General features: G+C 58.1%; 1 protein-coding gene across 4 annotated transcripts in view; it reads right to left on the reverse strand.

Moving 5' to 3' along the window:
* PTPRU (protein tyrosine phosphatase receptor type U) overlaps positions 1 to 21,882 on the reverse strand; it is a 55,876-nt gene that overhangs the window by 14,024 nt on the left and 19,970 nt on the right. The window contains exons 4-24 of one of the 4 annotated variants that reach the window (XM_068657689.1): positions 21,750 to 21,831; positions 20,653 to 20,768; positions 20,343 to 20,517; positions 19,460 to 19,753; positions 16,943 to 17,251; positions 13,858 to 13,967; positions 13,343 to 13,544; positions 12,443 to 12,545; positions 12,082 to 12,355; positions 10,467 to 10,503; positions 9,660 to 9,798; positions 7,444 to 7,473; positions 6,744 to 6,901; positions 5,033 to 5,223; positions 3,809 to 3,881; positions 3,177 to 3,253; positions 2,413 to 2,430; positions 1,935 to 1,971; positions 1,579 to 1,676; positions 1,374 to 1,490; positions 392 to 546 (exon numbers count right to left, since the gene is read on the reverse strand). In XM_068657689.1, coding sequence (XP_068513790.1) covers positions 392 to 546; positions 1,374 to 1,490; positions 1,579 to 1,676; positions 1,935 to 1,971; positions 2,413 to 2,430; positions 3,177 to 3,253; positions 3,809 to 3,881; positions 5,033 to 5,223; positions 6,744 to 6,901; positions 7,444 to 7,473; positions 9,660 to 9,798; positions 10,467 to 10,503; positions 12,082 to 12,355; positions 12,443 to 12,545; positions 13,343 to 13,544; positions 13,858 to 13,967; positions 16,943 to 17,251; positions 19,460 to 19,753; positions 20,343 to 20,517; positions 20,653 to 20,768; positions 21,750 to 21,831 — 2,795 coding nt within the window. The remainder of the gene's footprint in view (positions 1 to 391; positions 547 to 1,373; positions 1,491 to 1,578; positions 1,677 to 1,934; positions 1,972 to 2,412; positions 2,431 to 3,176; positions 3,254 to 3,808; positions 3,882 to 5,032; positions 5,224 to 6,743; positions 6,902 to 7,443; positions 7,474 to 9,659; positions 9,799 to 10,466; positions 10,504 to 12,081; positions 12,356 to 12,442; positions 12,546 to 13,342; positions 13,545 to 13,857; positions 13,968 to 16,942; positions 17,252 to 19,459; positions 19,754 to 20,342; positions 20,518 to 20,652; positions 20,769 to 21,749; positions 21,832 to 21,882) is intronic. The other 3 variants (XM_068657690.1, XM_068657691.1, XM_068657692.1) reach the window with 3 other exon arrangements.

The following is a 21,882-nucleotide window of genomic DNA, read 5'->3' on the forward strand; positions in this document are numbered from 1 at the left end:
ACCCAGCATCCCGACACAGCCACCGCTGGTGGCCCAGCCACCCATCCTTCTGTGCCACCATCTCCCATGGGGACAAAGCTGGGGCAGCACCCAAGGGTGCTGGGGCAGCACCCACAGCAAGATAACTCTCTGCCACCCACCCCAAGCTACCCGCAGCCCTAGGACGACTCCTTACAGCTCGCTGCCTTCACATGGGGACACCCACCTGCACACCCCAGCTCCTTCCTGCCTCAGCCCTCCCTTTCGTTGCACATTTCCTATTTTACTGCTGAACCGTACAATTTCCAGGCTTTTCAAAGGCTGAGCATCCACCTGTGACGCATCGTGCCGCCCCGTGCACAACCCAAAAACCCAAAAACCCGCGTGGGATGGGGACGGTGCCCGTGCCCACCTGCAGTGGATGACGATGGGGCCGGCGTCGGGCGGCGTGGACGCCTTCACGCGGCGGATGAAGGCCAGCAGCCCCGTGGCGTGGTAGGGGACGCCGTGCTCGGGCCAGGACGTGAAGTGGAACTGCTTCACCTCGTGCCGGGCCGAGTAACCTCGCTGCAAGAGAAGGGCACCACGGCATGAGGACGGATGGACAGATGAATGCTGGATGAAGCTGGGGACTGCAATGGGGGAGAGCAGCAGCAGCAGCCCCTGAGGCTGCTTTGGCTGCTTTGTGCAAACCCTTGGGACAAAACCCCTGCAGCAGGGATGCTAGAAAGGTCTTTACAGCGGAGAAGGGCACAATCCTGCCCCAGCCACCCAAATACCCGATTTCCCTTGGAATCGAGGATTTTCCCAGCCACACCACAGTTGGTCATTTCAGGAGCCCTACAGCTCTCTCCTCCTCAGCTGCAAGAGGGTTAAAAACAACCAGAGAAGGCAGCAGCAGCCCTGGGGCAATCTGGATCTGTTCCATGAGCATCTTTTCTACCTGCCTCCTAACTAGACAGTAATTTCATGTTCCTTTAGATTAAGGGGTGAATTACACCGGCTCCATCCCCAGGTACCACGCTGGAAAATAACTGCCACATTACGCACGCCGCAGCCTGGAGGGGAAAAAGCATCATTCATCCTCCTTTGCAATTACACGGCGCTCACCCTGAAATTCAATGCTCACCACTGACCACAGAAACAAAAGCAGAGCTGAGATGTGTGCCCAGGCAGAGGGCACAGGGCCAGGACAGGGCTTGCAGCAAAAAGCACAAAGGGAGGAGGTCCCAGCATCTCCAGGCTTGGAGGTGGCACCTCCAAAGATGCAGAAAGCCCCACGCTGGGGTAAATTAAGAGGGTTTTGGTAAATGTTAACAGAGAATGGTTAAAGATGCCCGAGGTCTGTCCTCTGCCTGCTGGGTCGGGCAGGTTCCTGGCTGATGGGAGCGTACCCTCTCGAGAGCGAAGGTGCGCACGGCGTACTCCGCCAGCGTCTCCGACTGCACCAGGGTGATCTTGATGTCCCCGTACATCTCGGAGTCATCCGGCCAGTATTTGGAGCATTTCACCTGCAAGGAGGGGACAGGATGGGCTTTTCGGCTCCTGTGGAGCAGATTGCAGAGCCACAGGGTAGGAAGGAGCGAAGGAGAGGCTTACCCGGCCCACCTCCACCAGCTTGGTTATCATCACGATGCTGGAACAGTGCTCCTGCCACACCATGCGCCAGAAATCGTACACCATCTCCTGCTTGGGACCTGCGGGATGGGCAGAGGGGGCAGCTGTGTGGGCTGGGTGCTGGGGGATCCTCAGCTGGCCAGCACCGCACAGCCAGGGGTGGAAAATGTGGTCCTGGGGATATTTTGGCTAGGACAACTGACCGGCTTTGCTATTGCCCCATTTGGCCCCAAAACTGGCCCGTTTCTTCCCTTTTCTCACAAACAGAAGGTTAAATACCCCAGGGACAAAACCCAGCTGCTAAATCCAGCAGAGAAAGAAGAGAAGGGTCGACTCACCTTGGGTGGCTATGAAGTGGTTGGACCTGTGGTAACCCTGCAAGGGAAGCAGAGGCGTCAGGCCCAGGGGGGGCCGTGGGGCACTCGAGCACCACCCCACCAAACCCTTCTGTCACCACCAGCAGGTCCCCAGGCTGGCCGTGCCACCAGCCCGGTGCTGCCCCAGCACCCTGTCCTGGCCCAGATCTCATCTCCCCCATGCCAGCAAAGGCTTTTGTGAACCCCCCAGCCCGCAGCCCCCTTCTGAAACAGCACCTCCAAAACGCCCCAGGATCCTCCAGCATCACTGCTGAGTACGCCCACACCACCACAAGAACCCAATGGGAACTGCCCAGCCCACGACTGCCCCTGACTTTGTTTCTCCCCCCATTCCCACTCGGTCCACACGTTTTACCAAGCCTGCCTCTCACGGGCACTATCCTACACCTTTACGCAGGGTGACGGCCCCATGCCCGGGAGCAGGGAACCATCTACTTACTTCTCGGTTAATCCGAATCTGAACGATCCCGTTTGGACACAGGTTTAAGAAAGAAAGATCAGAGACAGACATTAGTGAGGCAGAGCTCGAGAGACAGGACAGAGCCACGGGGCAGGAAGGACAGACGGGGACAGGCACAGGGACACTGCTCGGGCACAGGGAGCCCATCACAGTGGCATCAGGACTCCTCTGCTGGATGATGTCCTCTGGACAGGAGGGAAGAATGGGATCTGCTGCTGCTTCCAGAAGATGTGAGGAGCCCACAGAGCCCCCCTGAGCTGTTCCTCACTCAGTGCCTAACAAAGCCTCCACCAGAGCCCAGAGACACGAGTCTCCCCTGGGCTTGGCATTGCTGGAGGCACTGGGATGTCATTCTGGGGGCTGAGCTGTGCCCAAATTGTAGCACTGCTGTACCGGGGTACCCCAAATTCAAGCACTGCTGCCCCCTGAGCCCAGGGCGAGCCACCAGCCCATCCCTGTGTCCCCTCCAGCTTCTGCATCCTATATCCTGGGTAGGCAATAATTTTGGGACCATGGCAAGAACAGCGAGCATAGAAAAGGGGATGAGGAAGGAGAGGAGCAGAGGAGAAGGGAGAGATGCAGCTGCACGGGACAGGGACAGAAATGAGCAGAAATTTCTGACGGATATAAACCAGGCTTGTCAGAGCCCAGCCTGGCTCAGCTCCCTGCAGGGCACAGACCCCGACGGCCCCACGGGACACTAAGCCCCAACCAGAGGGGACCACGGCCCCGTCCCCACTTACATCGATGTAGTTGGCGTTGATGTAATCCGAGTTGGGATCTCCCAGCAGAGGATGGAGCTTCACACGGTGCCGGTCATCTGGGAGGCAAGGGGAGAGGGTAGCATCAGGAGGTGACAGGACAGCGTGTCACCTGCCCACCTTCAGTGTCAAACGGGGCCCTGGGCAGTGCCAGCTCCAGGACAAAGCTCCAGAGAGCAGCACGCCGCAGGGGGAAGCAGCAGCAGGGCTCCTGGAGGACCTGGTGGGTCCCCATCCCTGCAGCAACGTGCAGAGAGCATCGTGTAGCCCCTGCGTCACCCCCAACCACCTGCACTCCCACACCAGGAGCACCCCGGGGCGCACCAGAGCCATATTGTGGGTGTTACCGCTGTTTAAGCACCCCAAAACGTCCCATCTTCAATTGCTCCCAGCTCCAGCCCTCCTGTTTGCACTGGTGCTGATCCCACGGGAGCTCCCAGGCCTGGAGCCCCGCTGAGCAAAGCCTTCTGCTGCCCCCAACCAGCCAAACCCCATCAGTTTATTCTTTGCCACAGACCAGAGAGTTACCAAAAACCAAACCAACCAACCAACCAGCCCTTTAGAAGGCTTCTCACACCCTTTGGGCTACCCAAGCCTTTGTTACAGGCACTCACATGTCGACACGTGGTCCTGTCTCCCTTTGGTTTTGTCTTTCTTCTTCGAAGCATCCCAGCCTTCAAAGAAGCTCTGCAAGGAGAGGTGGCTGTCACAACCCAAGGACAGGGCTCTGGGGACACCCCCAGCCCCAAAACCCTCCCCAGGGCGCAGGGGCAGACACGCCAGCTCCATAGCAGCTCTGCCAGCTCCATGCTTCTGTTGCATCCACAAAATGCCCCATTTTCCAGCAAATTATATGCTGCCCATTTTTTTTTCCCAGCTTTTTTTTTTTAATCTCCCCAGCCCCTTTCTCTCCCCAGCACAGAACAGGTTTGTGTGTAATAACAGTAACATTCATAGATTGGCATAAGAGGAGGAAAGTGGAAGGAAATTACATGTTTTCTCCCCTCCCATAATATCTGAGTGCTTTCAAATGACTAGTTCCAAGAACATACAGCAGCTTTTCAAGGAGCACTAATGATTATAGCCAGCCCTGGTTTGTCCAATACATGAAAAGGGGGGGAAAAAAAAGCTCCTGCACTTGAAACAACTAAACATTAAACAGTAATTTCCCTGGGAAATTTCAATCGCCGGATCTGTGGGACACCGAGGAGTCAGGAAATCAACACTGCTGGGCACGCTGCAGCGGAGCCGCGCCGAACACCGCGCTCCATTACAAGAGCTGCAGCCCCACAAGGTGGGACGGGCACGATGCGAGTGGTGACCCTTGGGGAACGTCCTTCCCCTGCAGCCTCGCCACGGCCTCGGGAGCTGCTGGATTGCTGTGGAATTGCTCGGAGGAATTGCTCTTCCTCAGGGAGGGCATGGTGGAGAGGGAGGAGGTGGCAGGGAGGTGACACCGCCGGGTGTTTGCCCAGGAGGACCTGAGCACGGAGAAGCGTCCCCAGCCCCAGCAGGAGATGTTGGGTGACTCACTGCATGGCTGCCAGAGCTGTTGGGGCTCGTGTCATCTGACTAAATCCTGAGCTGCCAGCACCAGAAACCCGATCCAGACTATCCAGAAAGCAGGGACACCCCACGTGCTGACAGCACCCAGTGATTCAGGATGCCCAGAGAGCTCAGAGAGCTCGGACACCCACCTCCTCCCCTCCAGAGAACCGCAGCTCCAGATTTGGAGCATCCTCTTGCACAGGGGTCCTCCCCATGCCATGCCACATCACAGGGGACGTGTCCATCCAAAAACCCACCCTCCCCAAGACACTGGCACGTGAGGCTCTCACCTCATACTCCTGCTTGAAGCCGTAGCCTTCGGCCGTCTTCATCTGGTTGATGTGCTGGAGGAGGTCAGCCACGCGCACGGCGGGATGCAGCTGCCCGGTGTGGTATGGGGACCCTTTGCGGCCACACTGGCGACGAGGGGAGCCCCCGAGGAGGCTGCTGGACTCGTTGACCACGCTGCTGCGCTGGTCACCTGCAAGTGGAGGGGGAGAAACATGGCCATCAGGGGGGCAACACCTCTTGGACCACAGCAGAGCTCTTTAAAACCAGTGGGCAAGGTCTTAGGGGGCTCGGGTGCTTATTTCCCATCGACTGGAGGGCTCAGAGCAGCAAGAGCTACGTGCACAGATATCCACTCGAGGCCCCACCTCGAAGAATTGCATTGCCGACGTCTCCAGCCCAGCCTAAGGGTTAATTCTCCTCGCTGCGGGACCCCATTGCCTTATTGCTAGCAGCGACACAACGGGCTTTGCTGCTGCTTAACGGGCATGTTCATACAGTGTTTTACCCAGTCCGTGCCTTTGCCATGTAATTACCAGCATCCCACACAGCCGTGTGCCTGGCCAGCAGACGGAATCCCAAAATTGGGGTTTGGGCAAGAACTGATGCTTCCCACTGCTGCCAGGAGAGGCGGCCGGCGCGGATCCCACAGCACCAGCACGCAGCTCTGCTGCGACGGTGAGCCCTGGATGTGGTTTCCCTAACAACACTTCTAAAAACCGCCCGTGCCAGCTCGCTCACACAGCTGCCAGGCTTTTTATGGGGTTTGCTTGGATGCAGGGAGCACCCCTTGCTCATGCCGACATCCCCCTGCTCCCTGTGCAGCCCGCGCAGAGACGTTCTCCTTTGGGGTTACTGGGAAATGAACTGCGATGTGCCGGCAGCTCCGGGCAGGCTGGGATCTGCACAACCAAACGCTGAGGAGCCTCTTAGATTTTCTTACAAATGCATTAGGGGCTTGGTTTAAACGCAAGGAAACTGAGGCAGGCTGAGGAACAGCCCACAGCGGGTTACGGAGCAGCCCAGGCATTTATCCCCATTAAATAGCAATAGTTTGGGGTCAGTGCGGCTGCAGCAGGGGCTGAGCCTCCCACGTCTCCTTCTCCACCCCTCAGCTGAGCAGAGGGATGGGGAACAGCCCAGAGATGATCAGAAAAGCAGCTCCAGCCCAGGTGGGAACAGGATTGGGCCCCTCAGCCCCCTTCTTAAAAGAAACCCAGCGCAGTCAGCTCTCCTGGCCCTGAAAAGCTCCGTACAAAGCAGCCCGGTTACGAGCATTTCAAGAAACCCCAGTAGGAGCGTAACTGAAAAATAATACACCTATACGGATGCATTAAAAGGAGGAAAAGTTTGCCCTCTGGGCTTCTATTATCTGCAAGACAATGCCAGGAATCATATTAATCCAGCAGTCAGCGGAGAGGAGCTGTGTGTAAGCAGCATCTTGGAGTTACTGTAACAGATGTTATTAGCATATGGTTGAAACTGGGGCACTGAACGAGTTATTTTACAACTAAATCAGCGCCGAGACGCATCCTCCAGTGGGTGTGAAGTTATCAGTCTCCCTCTGATATGAACGCTGTGGCTCTTTAACCCTCCACACCCCGCAGCTGTGCACAGCGACACAAAACACGTCCTGCTGGAGCCGAGGAGCCGATTTGGGCGTGCTGCTGCTGCTGCTCCAGAGCTGGGCACGCCGAGGTTCCCCGTCCTTACCCCGGTTGCTGTAGTTGTGGGTGTCCATGAAGGACAGCCCCAGCCTCTCGTCCTCCTGCAGCGTGCTCTGGTCCGTGAAGCTGCGGTCGATGGCGCTCATCATGTGGGTCTTCTCGTGGCGGTAGTTGATGGTCGCTTTGGTCATGTTGACGGGTTTGCTGCAGCGGGATGGGAGGGGAGAAGTGGGGGTGAGCGGAGCTGTGCTGGCCGTGCTGCCAGGTCCCCAATCCAGTGACCCTTCGGGCACCAGGATGGATTTTTTTCCCCTGCTGCTTTGGTTTTCTGCTGCCCCGAGCCAGCTGCAGCCCCGCATGGAGCACCCCTCGCTGGCTGGAGCAGTTCCAAACCACCCATCCTCTGTCCCCCTCTGTCACCAGGGCGGGCAGGACAAGCAGAAGACCCAAACCCAAATCACCCAAGGGACCTCACAGCTCCTGGTGGGGACAGGACCCTGCAGGACGCTGCCAAAACTCCGCATTCAATCAAGCATCAGCCGCCCCAGCAGGAGCAGAGCCGTGCTGGGTATCTGGCCCTTCCTGCTTACGCTTCCTTTGGTCTCTAACGAGCTCAGAAGCATTATTTTCCCAAGCCAAAGAGGCCCTTAAAACGCACTTGACAGAGAAAAGGACTTGTTGGAGTGGAGAGCAGCAGAGCAAGGGGGGCAGGAGGAAGGGAGGGGGAGAGAATGACAATTACTTACGGGTAATAGGAATAAGAATAGTAGTTCCTCCTGGCAGGCGTGCAAAGAGAACGGCAGAAATTGCATAAGCAGCTTTTCTCCGGCAGAGCAAAGGGAGGCTCAGGAGGCTCGGGGGCACGGTGCGGGAGGGAAGCGATGGGCACGGGCCCCGAGCAGCTCAAGGAGCTCTCCCTCCTCTCCAGCCCTCCCTCCCCACGGGGCCATTCTCTTTTTGCTCCATAAAGCGTCAAACCACGGGATGGAAGCTGAGGGCGGCTCTTCCCTGCACCTGGCAGGGAGCCTTGGAGGGCAGGTAACGGGCTGCATGTGCCTGTGAGTTACTACTGGGGAGCCTGGAGCTGTCAGACGAAGCCCTGGGGACTTCAACCCTCCTCAGTGCTCAGGAAATTAAATGCTCCCAGCAGAAACCTGGCTCCCCTTTTGCACCTGCAGGAGCCCGGGCATCCTGGCAGCGGGGCCAAGCACCGGCTCTTGTGGCCACCACGGTCCCAGGGCAGGTGGAGAGGTGTCCGAGGGGATATTTCCCGTTTTGTGAGACTGAGCTGCAAACACGTCAAGAATTTAGGCCCTCCCCAGGGAGCTGAGGAGGCAGCCCGCTCGTTCCCCAGTCGGGAGAAGTGGGGTTGGGGCACCGCGTTTCCAGCCTCCGCTGCCTGTCACCATTCATTACGGACAGGCGGATTCTGGGGGCACATTTCCATTGCGCCACGTCAGCGTTTTTCCAACAGCAAAATGCTCCGGAGGAGATTTATGAGCCAGTCCCGGCTTCCAGACAGCCCCCAGTTCGGGGCCCTCGGTGCCGGAGCTGATTTGTGGCCCCCTTCCATCAGTTCACACCAGGATGCTGAAACAAAGCAGCTCCTCCTCCTGCCCCAGACCGGTGGAAATGCGGTGGTTTTCTACCCGCTGACCCAGCAACACCACTTGTAGAAACCAAAGGGCTTCAAATGCAGCAGCACCAGCGGCGTTTGCTCCGTGCAGGACAGGTCCAACACCGCATGCACGGGCAGGCAGGGAGCTACGGGCCGATCCTGCACAGCAGCACGGCGGTGAGGGGACACCGCAGCCTTGCTTTCAAGCTGGCACAAATCAGCAAGAATCCCTCCAGGTGATAACCAAAGAGCTCTGCACTTTGCATGGGCTGCGGCTGTTTTGCTCCCCCCAGCCATTCGCATTCTTTCCTTATTTCGCTCCTGTGCCTGGCACGGGGACGATGTTTAATTGCTGCCCTTTTCTCCCCATTGGGCCAGCCCGGCTTTTAATGCCCCCCCCCCCGGCTCTGCTGCTTCAAGCCCCCCGCATTAAAAGGCCACTTTCCAGGGTGCTGCACTCCAGCAAAAAGCAGCAGCCACGGCCCCAGTGCTCCCGGGGATGAGTGTCCTGGAAAACCCTCGTCCTCCTCCCTCCTGCCCCACTGAGCTTCCCAAATATCAGCCGGCTGAAATGGCCACGGCTGCATCCAGGCAGATGCTCGAGCTGGGGAGCACAGGGACCCCTCCCAGGAGGAGTTTGGGGTCCCCAGGGAGCAGAGCCCTGGGAGGCTCCCCTCCAGCACGCACAGGAACTGGAACGTCTCAGAGCCAGAAAAACTGGAGGCTACTAAAAAAATCAGTATTTCTGCATTAAAATGAGCACCCGCGTCCTCCTGCCCAAGCCTGGGAGCAGGAAGCCCTGTTCGTCCCGGTGCCCTCAAGCACAGGGATGGTGACAGAGGGGCTCAGCACCACCCCAGGACCCCTGAAGCTGCAGCATTTCAGTCCCTACAGAACCAGCAGAGCAGCACGAAGCCAAGAAGGAGCAGTAAAAGACTGGAAAACACGGGGGAGAGCGGTGGAACAAAGCTGCAGAGGGTGAGGGGGCATCCCAGGACTTTGTCCTTTGGTCGCCCAGTGTCACAGGCAGGACACAGCCTTCTTTGCTGCTGTGCCTGGGTTTATTCCATGTCCTCGATCCATGCAATGCCCCGGGTGCTCAGCATCTCCCTCCATCCCAGGCGGGCAGAACACCACCGAGCCATCAACACCAGCCCTTCCCCACGCTCCCGGCAGGCAGGGGAGGGTTGGATGGGGCAGGGCAAGCAAATGGGAAACCTCAAAATTCCCCCCTATTGTGCTGGGAGGAGGTCACCAGTCCAGTTACCCCCAGTCAGTGCCATCTCCCCGTAAGCTGGAGCTGGGAGGACGGACGGACAGACGGGAGGCGCGGGTTCCCCTTACCCTTTCCGGATGACGACGATGATGGCTCCCAGGAGGATAATGAGGACGACGAGCCCGCCGGCACAGATCCCCAGGATCAGCCCCATCTCCTCCGAGTGCTGCGACACCTCCAGCGGCCGCTTGCTCTCTTTGCAGGCAGCTGCCAGGGGAAAGCAGGGGCAGGGATCAGTGCTCAGCTCCCTCCTGGCCCCTGCCAGGGCTGGGCACCATCCCCTGCCTCCCACATGGCTGGGGGAGGGGAAGGAAATTCACAGAATCCCCCCAGCTGGAAGTGACCCACGAGGACCACTGCATCCAGCTCCTACATAACATCTACGTGATGTTCATACAACGTGCTGTGCAACTTCTCCTCTACATGCAGGGGGTGCAAAGCAGGAGGCAACAGAGCCCAGAAGTCTCTGTTCTCCGCAATTCCTCCCCGTGAGATGCTCTGAGCTCCCTGCATGTTTTATCCCTGCGGAGATGCTACAGGAAAAGCCTGGAGAGCCGCAGTGCCTTGGGCACCTCCCTTCACCTCTCGATCCCCGGGGGGCAAAGTGGTCTCTCTGGGCCACCTTTGTCACCCCAGACACAATCTCGCTGCGCTCAGCATCCAGCACAACCAGCCCCAGCACCACCTCAATAACAGCATTAGAAAAAAAACTCAGCCAAGGGTAAAAATAAAACACCCCAGACAGCAAGCAGCAACCACACACCCTCCCAGCAGCGTGGGGCTGAGCTCTACCAAAGCATCGAGCACCCAACCGTGCGGCAGCACCCCAGGTCAAGCTGCCAGAGCAGGGATCTTGCAGAAAGCAGGGAGCTTACCTTTGCGGGCGATGCGGATGCAGTTCAGCCGGGTTTCCTGCGGAGGAAAGAGACGAGGAGTCAGGCTGGCTGGATGCAAACCTGCTTTGTTGATGCTTTTGCCCCCCCCAGACCGGGGGAGTTCCCGTGTGGTTTGTGTTGAAGCACCCACTGCTGAGCCTAAGGAGCTCTGGGGCACACGGAGTTATCCATCCCAATGAGTTATCCATCCCCAGCATCTTCTAAACCAACATCCTTTGATTTAACAAAGCCGTCACTCCTGGCACAGAGGGGGAGCAAAGCTCAGGGAGGTGCAAAGTGAAGGTCCCCAGTGAGCTCCTGGAGGGACCCCAGTGGTCCCAGCCACCCGCAGGTCACCAGCGAGCTGCTGGCCATGGCCAGAACACCCCAGGTCACCACTCAGAGCTTCATGGGGTTTTTATTTATGATCAAAGCTCTCAAACCCCATCACTGGTGCTCTGCACGTGCTGCCAACATTGCTGCGAGGGCTTCACGCTCAGCTGTCCAATAATTTTCACATTTGCATTGGGGGTTGAGCTCAGATATTCCGTTTTTCCATGTATCTGATCTCTGTTGGAAAAAAAAACTCCACCATTTTCGCAGCTCTCCTCTCTGAGCTTCCTCCAGCACCTCGGGACACCGGCGCTGCCAAACCCACTCTGTCCTTGCAGCCCGATGCCAAAATCTGCCCGCACGAGGTGCCTGGGGTGGCTGGCACGGCACCGCTCTCCCGGAGGTGCCAGGTCTGGCTTCTCCTGCTTCGTGGTCCAGCTGGCCCCAGAGCCAGGACAAACCCAAGCTGGGAGGCAGCTTTTTCGCGACGCCTGACAGCAGCCAGCACAAACCCATTGCCTCCCAGCAGGAAGGTTATGAAGCACCAGTTATCCAGCAGTGCCTGAGCGAGCCAGAGCCGAGATGCTGCCGCCTGTCTCAGCTCTAATTACAAGCCAGCGAGGTGTGAACGATCCCAGAGGAGGAGGATGCAAAATTCAGCTCCTTCCCAGCGAGAAGGGAGCTGCAGCCAGCATGTGGAGCCACGCACAGAGATGCTGCCACGGTGCCACAGCTTCACGTTTCGCAGCTCGTCCCCAGGGTGGACCAGGAGCTGCTGGAGCATGTGAGGATGATGAGGGTCTCCTGGGGGTCCTGAAGGCAGCTTGGAAGAAATCAGCCCAGATGGGGAGCAGAGCTTGGGACAGACGGATCCGGGTACTGCTGCTGGGAATCTGGTGAACTGGTGGCTCAGGAATGTGCAGACATCTCTTGGTTCCCAAATCGTCCTTTCTCACCCGAGGATCAGCCACTGGGAACGTGGATCTGCCCCAACAGCAGCAGGGCTGAGGCTGGATGCCCCCAGTTCCAGCACTCATGGCCAGGACCAGGCAGGGGACACGCACACCCCAGTGGGTGCACGGGCTCCACGTAGGACAGGGAGCACCCGGCTGCACTCCCAACGCACCCCAGGGTGGCCCCGAGTGACGGGAACCAAGAGCAAAGAGCCAGCAGGAGGACCTAAAGCAAAGGATCTGAAGCAAGCCCCACTTTCCAACACCCCCTGGACCCCATGGGGCTGGTGGCAAACTGGAGGTCCCCAGTTTGCCACACGGCTACTCACCCCTTTGAGGTTGCTCATGGCCTGGAAGTAGATGAGGTACGCCTTCTTGGGCTCCAGCGGCGGGTTCCAGTAGCCGCTGTAGGTCTGGTTGTCCCCCACGGTGAAGGGTTTGGCTTCAGTGAGGCTGCTGGCGGGCAGCTCGGCCCCGAAATAGTGCACGGAGCCACGGGACACGGCGTCATCAAACGTCAGCGGCACCGGGAAGCACTCCTGGCCGCCCAGCTCCCGCTTGATCTTCTTGGGCCGGTCCTCTTCCACGATGACCTGGTAGGTGCTGGGGGGTGGCGGGCGCAGGTTAGTTTTGGGAGGACGGCTCTGCCCTGCCCGCCGTGCCCTCATCCCCCCGCAGCCCCCTGCCTACCTGATGGGCGCCCCCCTGCCCTGCGCCGGCCGCAGCAGCACCGTGATCGTGCTCTCCGACTCGCCCAGTGGTGATGGCATGTCCCCGTAGTCAAAGGTGGGAGCTGCAAAGGGAGCGGGCAGGAGTGAGCCACAGCCCCGTGGCCGCCTGCACGGGGAAACTGAGGCACGAGCAGAATTCCCCAGGGCCTAAGCGAGTGCTGCATTTTGGAGAGGACCGTGGAGGGGGCTGCAGGAAATGGAGCAGGATGCGACCTGGACTGATGCTCCAGCCTTGGGATGCGCTCAGTATGCGTGGGGACATCACCCCGTCCAACCTCTGGCATGGCACAAGCATCGCCCCAAGGGGCAGCAGCACCCCAAAGGCAAGGAGAGGATCCCCCCGTGCCCAGCACAGCCCCGTGGGCCCCAGGTGATGGTCAGCACTGCTTTGCAGTTTCAGTGCCCCCCCATCAGGACACATCGCAGCCATGGGATCTGTTTTGGGATCTGCTTGTGACCCTGACCCCCAGCAGAAGGGGACTGCCCTCTCCATCCTGCTGGTCACCACGTGCTCCCTGGTCTGAGGGAGCTCTGCCACGCAGCCCCGCGGAGCATCTCCCTTAGGCTGTCCCCTGAACCTACAGCAGGGAGGAGGAGGAAGCAGGGATGCAGAGCAGCACCGCTTTGGAGAAGAGGTGATGGCCAAAAAACTACGAAGACATTTTTTGATCTAACCATAGATCAGAAACACAAATGCAGTCCCAGGCTGTGGGCACAGCACCGTGAGCATCCTTCGAAAAGCAACAGCCAAGCCCACAGGACCTCTACAGATGCTCTGGCACTGCCACCACCAACGTGCCAGAGGAGAAAGCTCCTCAAAACCCCAGCAGCACTCGGCGCCAGAGCCCAGGGGACATACCAGATATGTTGGTGGTGATCTCGGTGAGCGCCGTCTGCCCAAAGCCCTTGCCCGTGCGGGCACGCACCGAGAAGAGGTACGTGGTGCCGGGGTGCAGGTTGGAGAAGACGTGGTAGGTCTCATTGCGCAGCTTGGAGACCGTGCGCCGCGGGCCGGGCACGTTGACCGCCGGGTCGGAGGACTCAATGCTCTGGTAGCTGATCTGGAAGGACAAGGGCAGGGCATCACGAGAGGGCAAAAGCTGACGGCATGGCAAAAGGAATTAATTACAGGGATTAATTACAGGGATTCACCCGCAGGAGCAGCCCTAAAAGCAGGTGTCTGTGTTTTGGGGTAAATCAGAAGATAACTGGAAAAGTCACTGCTGGATAGTAACAGTGGCACTGAAAGCTGACCCAGGAGACACAAACCCTGTGGCCAGGAGGATTTCAGCAGGCTGGACCCGTGCTCCCATTGCAGCCACCAGCAGCTGCTGAGCTCTGATAGATCCGTGGGTACCGGGGCTTGGGACGCACCTCGTACTGCGTGATGAGGCCGTTGGGCTCCACCGGTTCCTCCCACTTCAGAAATATCATGTCCTCCAACGGGGTGAAGGTGAGAGACTCGGAGGCGATGCCACCAGGCACTGGGGAAGGAAAGGGAAGGTGCCCACGTGAGGACGAGCCCTGTGGGGATCTTCTCCGGGTGCTTTGGTGCTCCCCAGGGACGCATCCTTGGGGCTGGAGCTGGCACTGCCCCCATGATATAACCCCCCCTGCACTCCCCACTATTACCACCACCACCAGTAACACCCACCAGTAATTACAGCAGGTGAAGGTGCCAGGATCAATATTCCCTTATTTACCATGGATTTCCACCATTCCTCCCCTCCCAGACCCAAGGGGGTTATTGAGGAGGGACAGGAGCTTGGCACAGACCAGTACTCCCATTACTCCCAGGCAGAAATAACACTTCACTGCCTGAAAAAACGCACCCCCTCGTTTCAGGAGCAACTAAACCCGCTTCCCAGAACAAACTACCATGCTCCGCAGGGATGCTGGAGGCGCAGGAGAGACTGAGGGCAGCGTTAGCAGCTTGGGAACAGCCCCTGGTGGGACGCACTCCAGGCAAGGCATCGCCAACAGCTTTATATTCAGCACAGCTTCGTTCAGCTCTGCGCTTTGGGTCCGGGCAGGTTGAGCCATGCAAGCCTCACACGCATGGAAGCAGCCTGTTCCGACCGGGTGCCAGCTCTCCCCATCTTCCCTTTATTTATTTTTTTTTTTCAGCTTTTGTTCAGATCTAATTACACGGCCAAGGGAGAGGGATTGCCTTCCGCATGCTTCCCACCGTGCAAATACACAATTTCCACTTGATTTACAAGTTAATTTAATCACAGGCACCATGTCCTACACGTGTACACAAGACGCTTATTAAATTTCCGGAAACCTTTAGGGCAGGAGTAGTGTGTACGTATCAGTATACATCGCTCCTGCAAACAAATAAAGCAACACGGAGGTGCCCACCTCTGGATTCCAGCACTGGCCGATGTGCTCTGCTGTGTCCGTGAGCACTAATCGCACTTGCAGTGCTATTTTCTACTTTTTTTGGGGAAAAATCCCACTGTTCGGGGATGTTCCCATGGACCATGCGTTTGTGCATGCACTGGGATCAGACCAGCGTTGGTGCACAACGGCTGCCAGCTGTGTGTAGCCCCCTGCCATCCATCTACACCTCTATTTATGGGTTTGTATTTTTTTATTCTGGCTTGTAGTGCCTGCACCCTGCCTGCAAGGGAGAGAACTGGCTCGCTGCAGCACCTGCACACAGCTCTGCTCAGCGCAGAGGTGAGGGGAAGGACGGGCAGAAGGAAAGCCCAGGGAACCAAAGCCCTCCCCCAGCCAGGTCTTTTTTTTCCAACGACTCTCCAAGAAAAACCCCAGTGCTTCACAAACAAAGCACAAAAAAGCCAAATAAAACACAACCAAAGGTCCTATTATTGAGCCTTCGCTACCTTCTTGTAATTGCATGTGTGGCAGCTCATTACCCAGCCCTGGCAACTCAAATCATCATTACCCAGTCTCAGCCACAGAGCACACAGGGGGAGAGACTCAGCCCATTCCCACCACGTTCAGTTGCTTAAAAAGATGTTCCTGTCCCATGGGACCCAGGGCCCGAGGTGGGGATGTCCCCACCACACTGTGAGGTGGCCCAGCACAGCCGAGGCACCAGCCCCTGCTCCTCCGCAAGCCTGCCACAGGAATCTGGGAGCAGTAGGAGCCGAGCTTTACACCCGGTCATTAGCTAATTTAGCTAAACTGCGCAGTCCTGTAGCTGGGCCAAACCCACGTGTAATGTTTGCAGTACATCCATGCACCCAGAGATGTATGGATCCCTCCTGGGACGGGAAGCACTCGCTGCACCACGCTCGATCCAAGGGGAAAGCAGCCAGCCCCGGCTAATCTACATAGAGGGAAGCAGCTGGAGCGATTACAGGATAGCACAAAAACATCTGGAGCTACTGTATTAATATACAATAGGAAAGCAGCTGGAGCAGTCACAGCACAGTGCAAACAGCTGAAGCAATTAGAGACGGAAAATAAAGCGTGGAGCTGGGCGCCCACGGGCAGGCAGGCTCAGGTCTGGGGGCACACAAAGCGCTGATGGGACGCACGAAGAAATCGCTCTGGTTTTAGCATTCAGAGCTTAAAGTGGGACCCCAAAGACTCCAGTTGAGTTTGCAGCTCTTCTGCCTTAATTCTGATTCTTGATCCTAAAAAGTGCCTCGGAGATTAACAACTATGCGAGGGGTTGCTTAAGCATAGGCAACAGGCTTTGCCCCGGAGCAAGCAGGTAATTTCTTCCCAATTATGTGGTCTGTTCCCCATTCGTGCTGCAGAGAGTTAATGGTGCGTGATGGGCGAGTCGGAGTGAGCCAGTGGGGAGGAAAGGATGGAGGGAGGGATGCTGCGGGCACGCTTGGCACCCTGCACCCACTTGGGGACACCGAGGCTCCTCACACCCCAACAGGGACATTGCCCCTTGTTGGTACCTCTGGATAGGGAGCTGGGTCGAGCAGGAAGAACAGAAATGGTTTGGCTGTGCAAGGAGAGCACACGTATGCAACCCAAATCCCCCTGAAAACAAACTTAATTGGGGAGAAGTGCTGGGGAAGCCGACCAGAGCTGTGCCGGGAGCGCGCTGACCTCTGGCTCACGGCGCTCACCAAGGAGCGTAGCAAAGCCAAACTGATCAGCCTGAGCCCTGCAGATGAAAGGAGTTCCCGAAGTGCAAAGCATTAATTGTTTTAATCAGTTGTTGTTCCTGCGAGGCTTCAACTCCACAACAAGGGATGAAGGAGGACCCGCCACTTGGGGACGAGTCGGGCTAAAACACCACAAGGACAGCGCTCCTGGGGCGATGCAGGACATTGCTCTGCCAGAACACCAGTGCTGCCCCATCACCACCCGACTCCCCTGGGACACCCGCAGCATTTCTCCCCCTCTCTGCCATCACTGCATCACCCTCGCCTCCCCACAGGAGACATTCCCATTGTGCCCCCCAAAAAGGAGCAGAGGGAACACCTCGGGGACCCTCCCCAAACCCGCCGCGTGCCCTTACCATCCTCGTCCGTCTGGAAGGTCACCTCCTTGCCCTCCTTGCGGCCCTCGGGGTTGGAGAGGATGAGCTTGACGTGGATGTTCTTGTAGGGCAGCAGGTTTTTGATGGTGTAGCGGTTGGCGTTGCGCTCCATCTTGGCGCACTCGCGGAAGGTCTGGTTGTGGCCGCTGCCCACCAGGTAGCGGTAGCACAGCGAGACGGTGTAGGTGTGGCAGCGGGTCAGGTTGTAGCCCAGCGGCTCCCACTGCAGCGTCAGCTGCCTCGACTGGATTTCGGAGAAGGCCAAGCCCTTGGGGGCCCTCATGGGCTCTGCCGGGGGGAAAGAGGAGTCAGAACACATCGCTCAGAGGTTTACACTAAGGGCGTGTTCACCTAGCTTCAGGCACACAGAGGGAAAGCCCGTGGTGTAGGAGCAAAGCAGCTGTGCACAGACAGCAACCCTGACCCCAAAAGTGGTTCCAGTTTGCTGCCCTGTGGCCTGCCTTAGGTTGCCCAGAGAGGCTGAGGAGCCTCCTCCTTGGAGATCTTCAAAAGCCATCTGGACATGGTCACGAACACCGTGCTCTGGGTGGCCCTGCTGGAGCAGGGCTTGGACCAGATGCTTTTGCCTATCTCACCCCAGAGCAGATCCTTGAGCAGTGTGCACAAAGCAAATTCCCATGGGATTTGCACCACGAAGGAGTTGGAGCAGTGCAGGGTTGCAGGAGGCATTTCCATCCTCAGCAGATGCTCCAGCAGCTCCAGATGTCCTCACGGGACATCCTCACCGCCTGCACCTGATGGGTCTGCTCCACGCCTGGTGGCAGGGACCCACCTCTGGCACCATAACTAGGAAAATGATCATTTTCACCTCAATCATCACCAAACACCGCATCATCTCCTTCACCCGTGGAGAACCCATTTCCTCTTCATTCCACTGTATTTAAGTGGTCAGTGGGGAGCAGACTCCCCCGGGCCAACGTGTGCAGATCCAAAGAGCAATTCAGCAAGAGCTCAGCTAACGAGGATGTCCGCAGGCACCGATACCACCGAATATATCCACGCAATTAGTGCCAGCACCGAGCCGCTGGCGCTCACAGTCACTAATGCAGCTGCACGGATGCAGGCAGCGTCGATCACGGGTGACAGCACCGGGCATCTCCCCTCGCCCCGGGGCAGGATGCATTTATCCTTTAAGTGGATTCTTCCAGAGTCCTCATGGGTTGGATCCTGCAAAGCCCATTGTCACCAGGGGTTGGTCCAGAGATGCTGCAGGGCGCAGGCTGGGACATCAGGGAGGATGCAGGGCTGGTGACCAACACGTTGCTGCCTTTCAGGTGGAAGAGCAGCGGCTGCTTCATCCCTTGCAAAGCCACCGTGTGCTGGGTCAGGAGTGAAATCCACGGCTGTGTCACGCAGGAGGAGCGCAGGGAGCCTGGGCTGGAGGCTGGGACCATCAGAAACACAACACGGGGCGCCGACACTTGCAACCAGCACCTGTCATCGGCTTGAAGGTAATAATGAAAGCCCGGCTTTCTCAGAACACTTGTGAAAATTAATCTGGGAGAAAAGCTCCTGCCAGGCCCTGGGTCGAGGTTTGCATCTCCTGATCTTCTCCTCCAATGATGTCAGAAGCTGACCCTGCAGGGTCAGAGGCATGGGCAGAACCACGGTGCTCCAGCTCCACGATGTCCCAGCCCCATGGGCTGCACCCTGCAGCGGCAGCACGGGGAGGATGCACCCAGAGGTGACAAGGTACCGGCTCACAGCGCTGTCACCAGCACGATGACAACATAGGGACGAGCCCGTCCCCACGCCCTGGTGGCTGATTCGAGCTCAGAGGGAAGGATGCTGCTGGTACCTGAGTTGCTCAATCCCTGCATCACCCCCAAAGGGAGCGTCCATTGGGACAGGGACCCTCCACCCACAGCATTAAGGCTGAGCTGATTTAAAACAACAAAATAAGCTCATTCCTGGAAAGGATAAGTGCTCCAAAGCACAAGGACCACCAGTTTTGTCTTGTTTTGGTGTACGTACTAAAACAGGGTACAGTCCTGGCCCATTGTCACCACTGCCATTGCCACCCAGCTGATGGCAGGAATGGTGTTGTGATGATCACGTCCCCTCACTGCCACCTCGTCACCTGTGCTCAGCCAGAGCTGCGAAGCCCACACCAGAGATGGCTGCCATGGGGCAGCAGAGGTGCCTCCACCAGCCTCATTGTCCCAATAACTGGAGACGGTGACATCCCCAAGCCCCGGTGACCGCTGCGAGGTGGCCACCACACACTAGCCAGCCTGTCCTGAAATTTTAGGGATGCCCTGAGATAGAGACGGCACTGGGGACCCCGCAACTGAGGTGAGCAGCTGTCCCCAGCCCCCTTCACCCATCACCAGGGATGGGAACCAGGCGCTGGCCCTAAAAAGTCAACAAAATGCAGCTTCATACATCCAGAGGAGCAATGCTCCAAGCCACACCACAGCCCCTGGACCAAATCCGCTGCTCCCAGCCACGGACACTGCATGGACACCAACCCACCTGCACACTTGGTGCGGCTGATGAGGGGGGGTCCCGGCTTGCCGGTGCCCCCCTCGCCGGGGCGCGTGAGCAGGACGCTGATCTCATACTCCGTGTCGGGATCCAGGTGCCATAGCTTGTAGGTCTGCATGTTGACAGCGTGCACCTCCGACCAGGGCCCCGAGGTCATGCGGTACTCGATTTCCTTGCGCACGATGGGGCCGTCGCCGATGATGGAGTTGGTGTTGAGCTGGATGATGAGGTAGGTGGAGCCGGCCCGCAGCAGCTGGGGGGGCGCGATGGGTGTGGGGGGCTCTGGAAGAGAGAGGAGAAGTGGTTCTCCAAGCTGGAGCATCCCCTCTCAAAGCCAGAGCATCCCCCATCCCGGCACCCCAAGCCACAGGTACCACAACTGACTGCAAGCAGCACATTCACATCTCCTCCCAAACCAACCCATTGCTGTCAGGTCACAGGACAAACTCTGATCTCGCACCCAGAGGATGAGCAAAACGCTGACAAGAGATTGACACTGAAATGTCAGCAAGCACAGGCTGATCTTTAAATTTCAGCCTGTGCCACGTGCCCTGCATCTCTTCAGCAGCCTTGGCAGCAATAGGGTTTCACCTGACCAAACTTCAATTATATTTAGAAGATGCACTGCCCAGCATTCAGTAAGGTAGTACAAAGTTTCACCAGAATTAATTAATTCCCACCAAATGCAATGAAAAATAAATGAAGGCCAGCGGGAAAGGTAGTTTCCAGGTTTTATGCTGAAGCACAGTTTAGCTCATGCCAGTCACAGAGAACAAACACAGTCCTGGTGCCCTGACAGAAACCCCTCTGCAGCCAGGGGCCATCAGGAGCCGTGGCACAACGCAGAGGGACGCCCGTGGGCAGCACCCACCTTTCACGATGAGCTCGGCGAAGTTGGAGACGCCGGCGCCACGGCTGGACTGGGTGACACAGCGGTACAGATCCTGCTCGCCCTTGGACACCTCGTCCAGCTGGAAGGTGGCCAGGAAGCGCCGGTGGCTGATGTGCTTCACGGAGGCGGCGGGGACCACCTCGCCACTCTGCCTCTGCCCGGCAATGAGGGAAAAGGCATGAGGTCAGTGTGACACCCAGAGGCACCCAACGCGGTCCCAAAGGATGTCTCTGATGAGAGGATGGGGTCGTCCTTCTCCTCCCCAGCCCAGTGCATCCTCCCCGCTCACCTGCATCAGGAAGCGCTCTGCCTCGGCGGCCTTGCCGGCGGCCACGCACTGGAAGGTGGCATTCTGCCCCGCGTTCACCTCCACGTCGCCCAGGCGGGAGAAGTGGGGGGCTTTGGCTGCCGAGGGACACAAGGGAAGAGTCAGGAGGCTCTCGTCTGCCCCAAAGTCCTGCTGAAGCCCCCAAACCCGCCCTCAGGGAGATGAGCTTGGAGCAGGCAGCTTCCTGAGAGCACTGGATGGGCTCAGGAGCATCTTCGTGGCCCAGTAAGCCCATGGTGATCTCCTGGGCAGGACCTCCAGCCTGAGGTTGGGGACTGGTGCCCATCCTAGGAGCCTGTGCTCTGTGGCCAGTAGGGCCAGGGAAGAGATCGTCCCCCTGTATCTGCTCTGGTGAGGCCGCACCTCGAGTGCTGGGTTCAGCTTTGGGCCCCTCACTACAAGGACATCGAGGCCCTGGAGCGTGTCCAGAGAAAGGTTACAAGGCTGGTGAAGGGCCTGGAGCACAAGTCCTGTGAGGAACAGCTGAGGGAACTGGGGGTGTTTGGGCTGGAGAAGAGGAGGCTCAGGGAGACCTCATTGCTCTCTGCAACTGCCTGGAAGGAAGGGGTGGGGAGCTGGGGTCGGCCTCTGCTCACAGGGAACTGTGCCAGGAGCAGAGGGAACGGCCTCGAGTTGTGCCAGGGGAGGTTCAGGCTGGCAATGAGGAGACATTTCTCCTCAGCAAGAGCGCTCAGGCGTTGGGACGGGTTGCCCAGGGAGGTGGTGGAGAACCCGTCCCTGGGGGTGTTCAGGGAGAGGTTGGACGTGGTGCTGGGGGTCGTGGTTAGTGGGTGGTGGTGGTGGTAGGGGATGGTTGGACCAGATGACCTTGGAGGACTTTTCCAGCCTTAACAATTCTGTGATTCTATTCCAGCAAGGCTGGAGGTGAAGAAGGAGCCCTGCAGGTACCCGAGGAAAGGTGAGCCCCCCACCCCGGTGACAACAGGACACCCTGGTGCTCACTGTCCCTAGGACTGGCCCATGGGCCACCAGCCCTGGAGCACCCACAACCGATCCACCTCCCCACAGCCCCCGCTCCCATCCCACCCCCTACTCACAGCACGGATAATTCAAGAGCAAGATGTCATCCAAGCCAAGATAACCACGGCGCTCGCTGGAAATCACCGCCTCGAAGAGGACCTGCGGCACCGAACAGAGGGGTCACGCCTGGCCTGGGGGGTCCCCTAACCC

This window comes from Anas acuta, chromosome 21 (genome assembly GCF_963932015.1).
Source record: "Anas acuta chromosome 21, bAnaAcu1.1, whole genome shotgun sequence".
Lineage (NCBI taxonomy): Eukaryota > Metazoa > Chordata > Aves > Anseriformes > Anatidae > Anas > Anas acuta.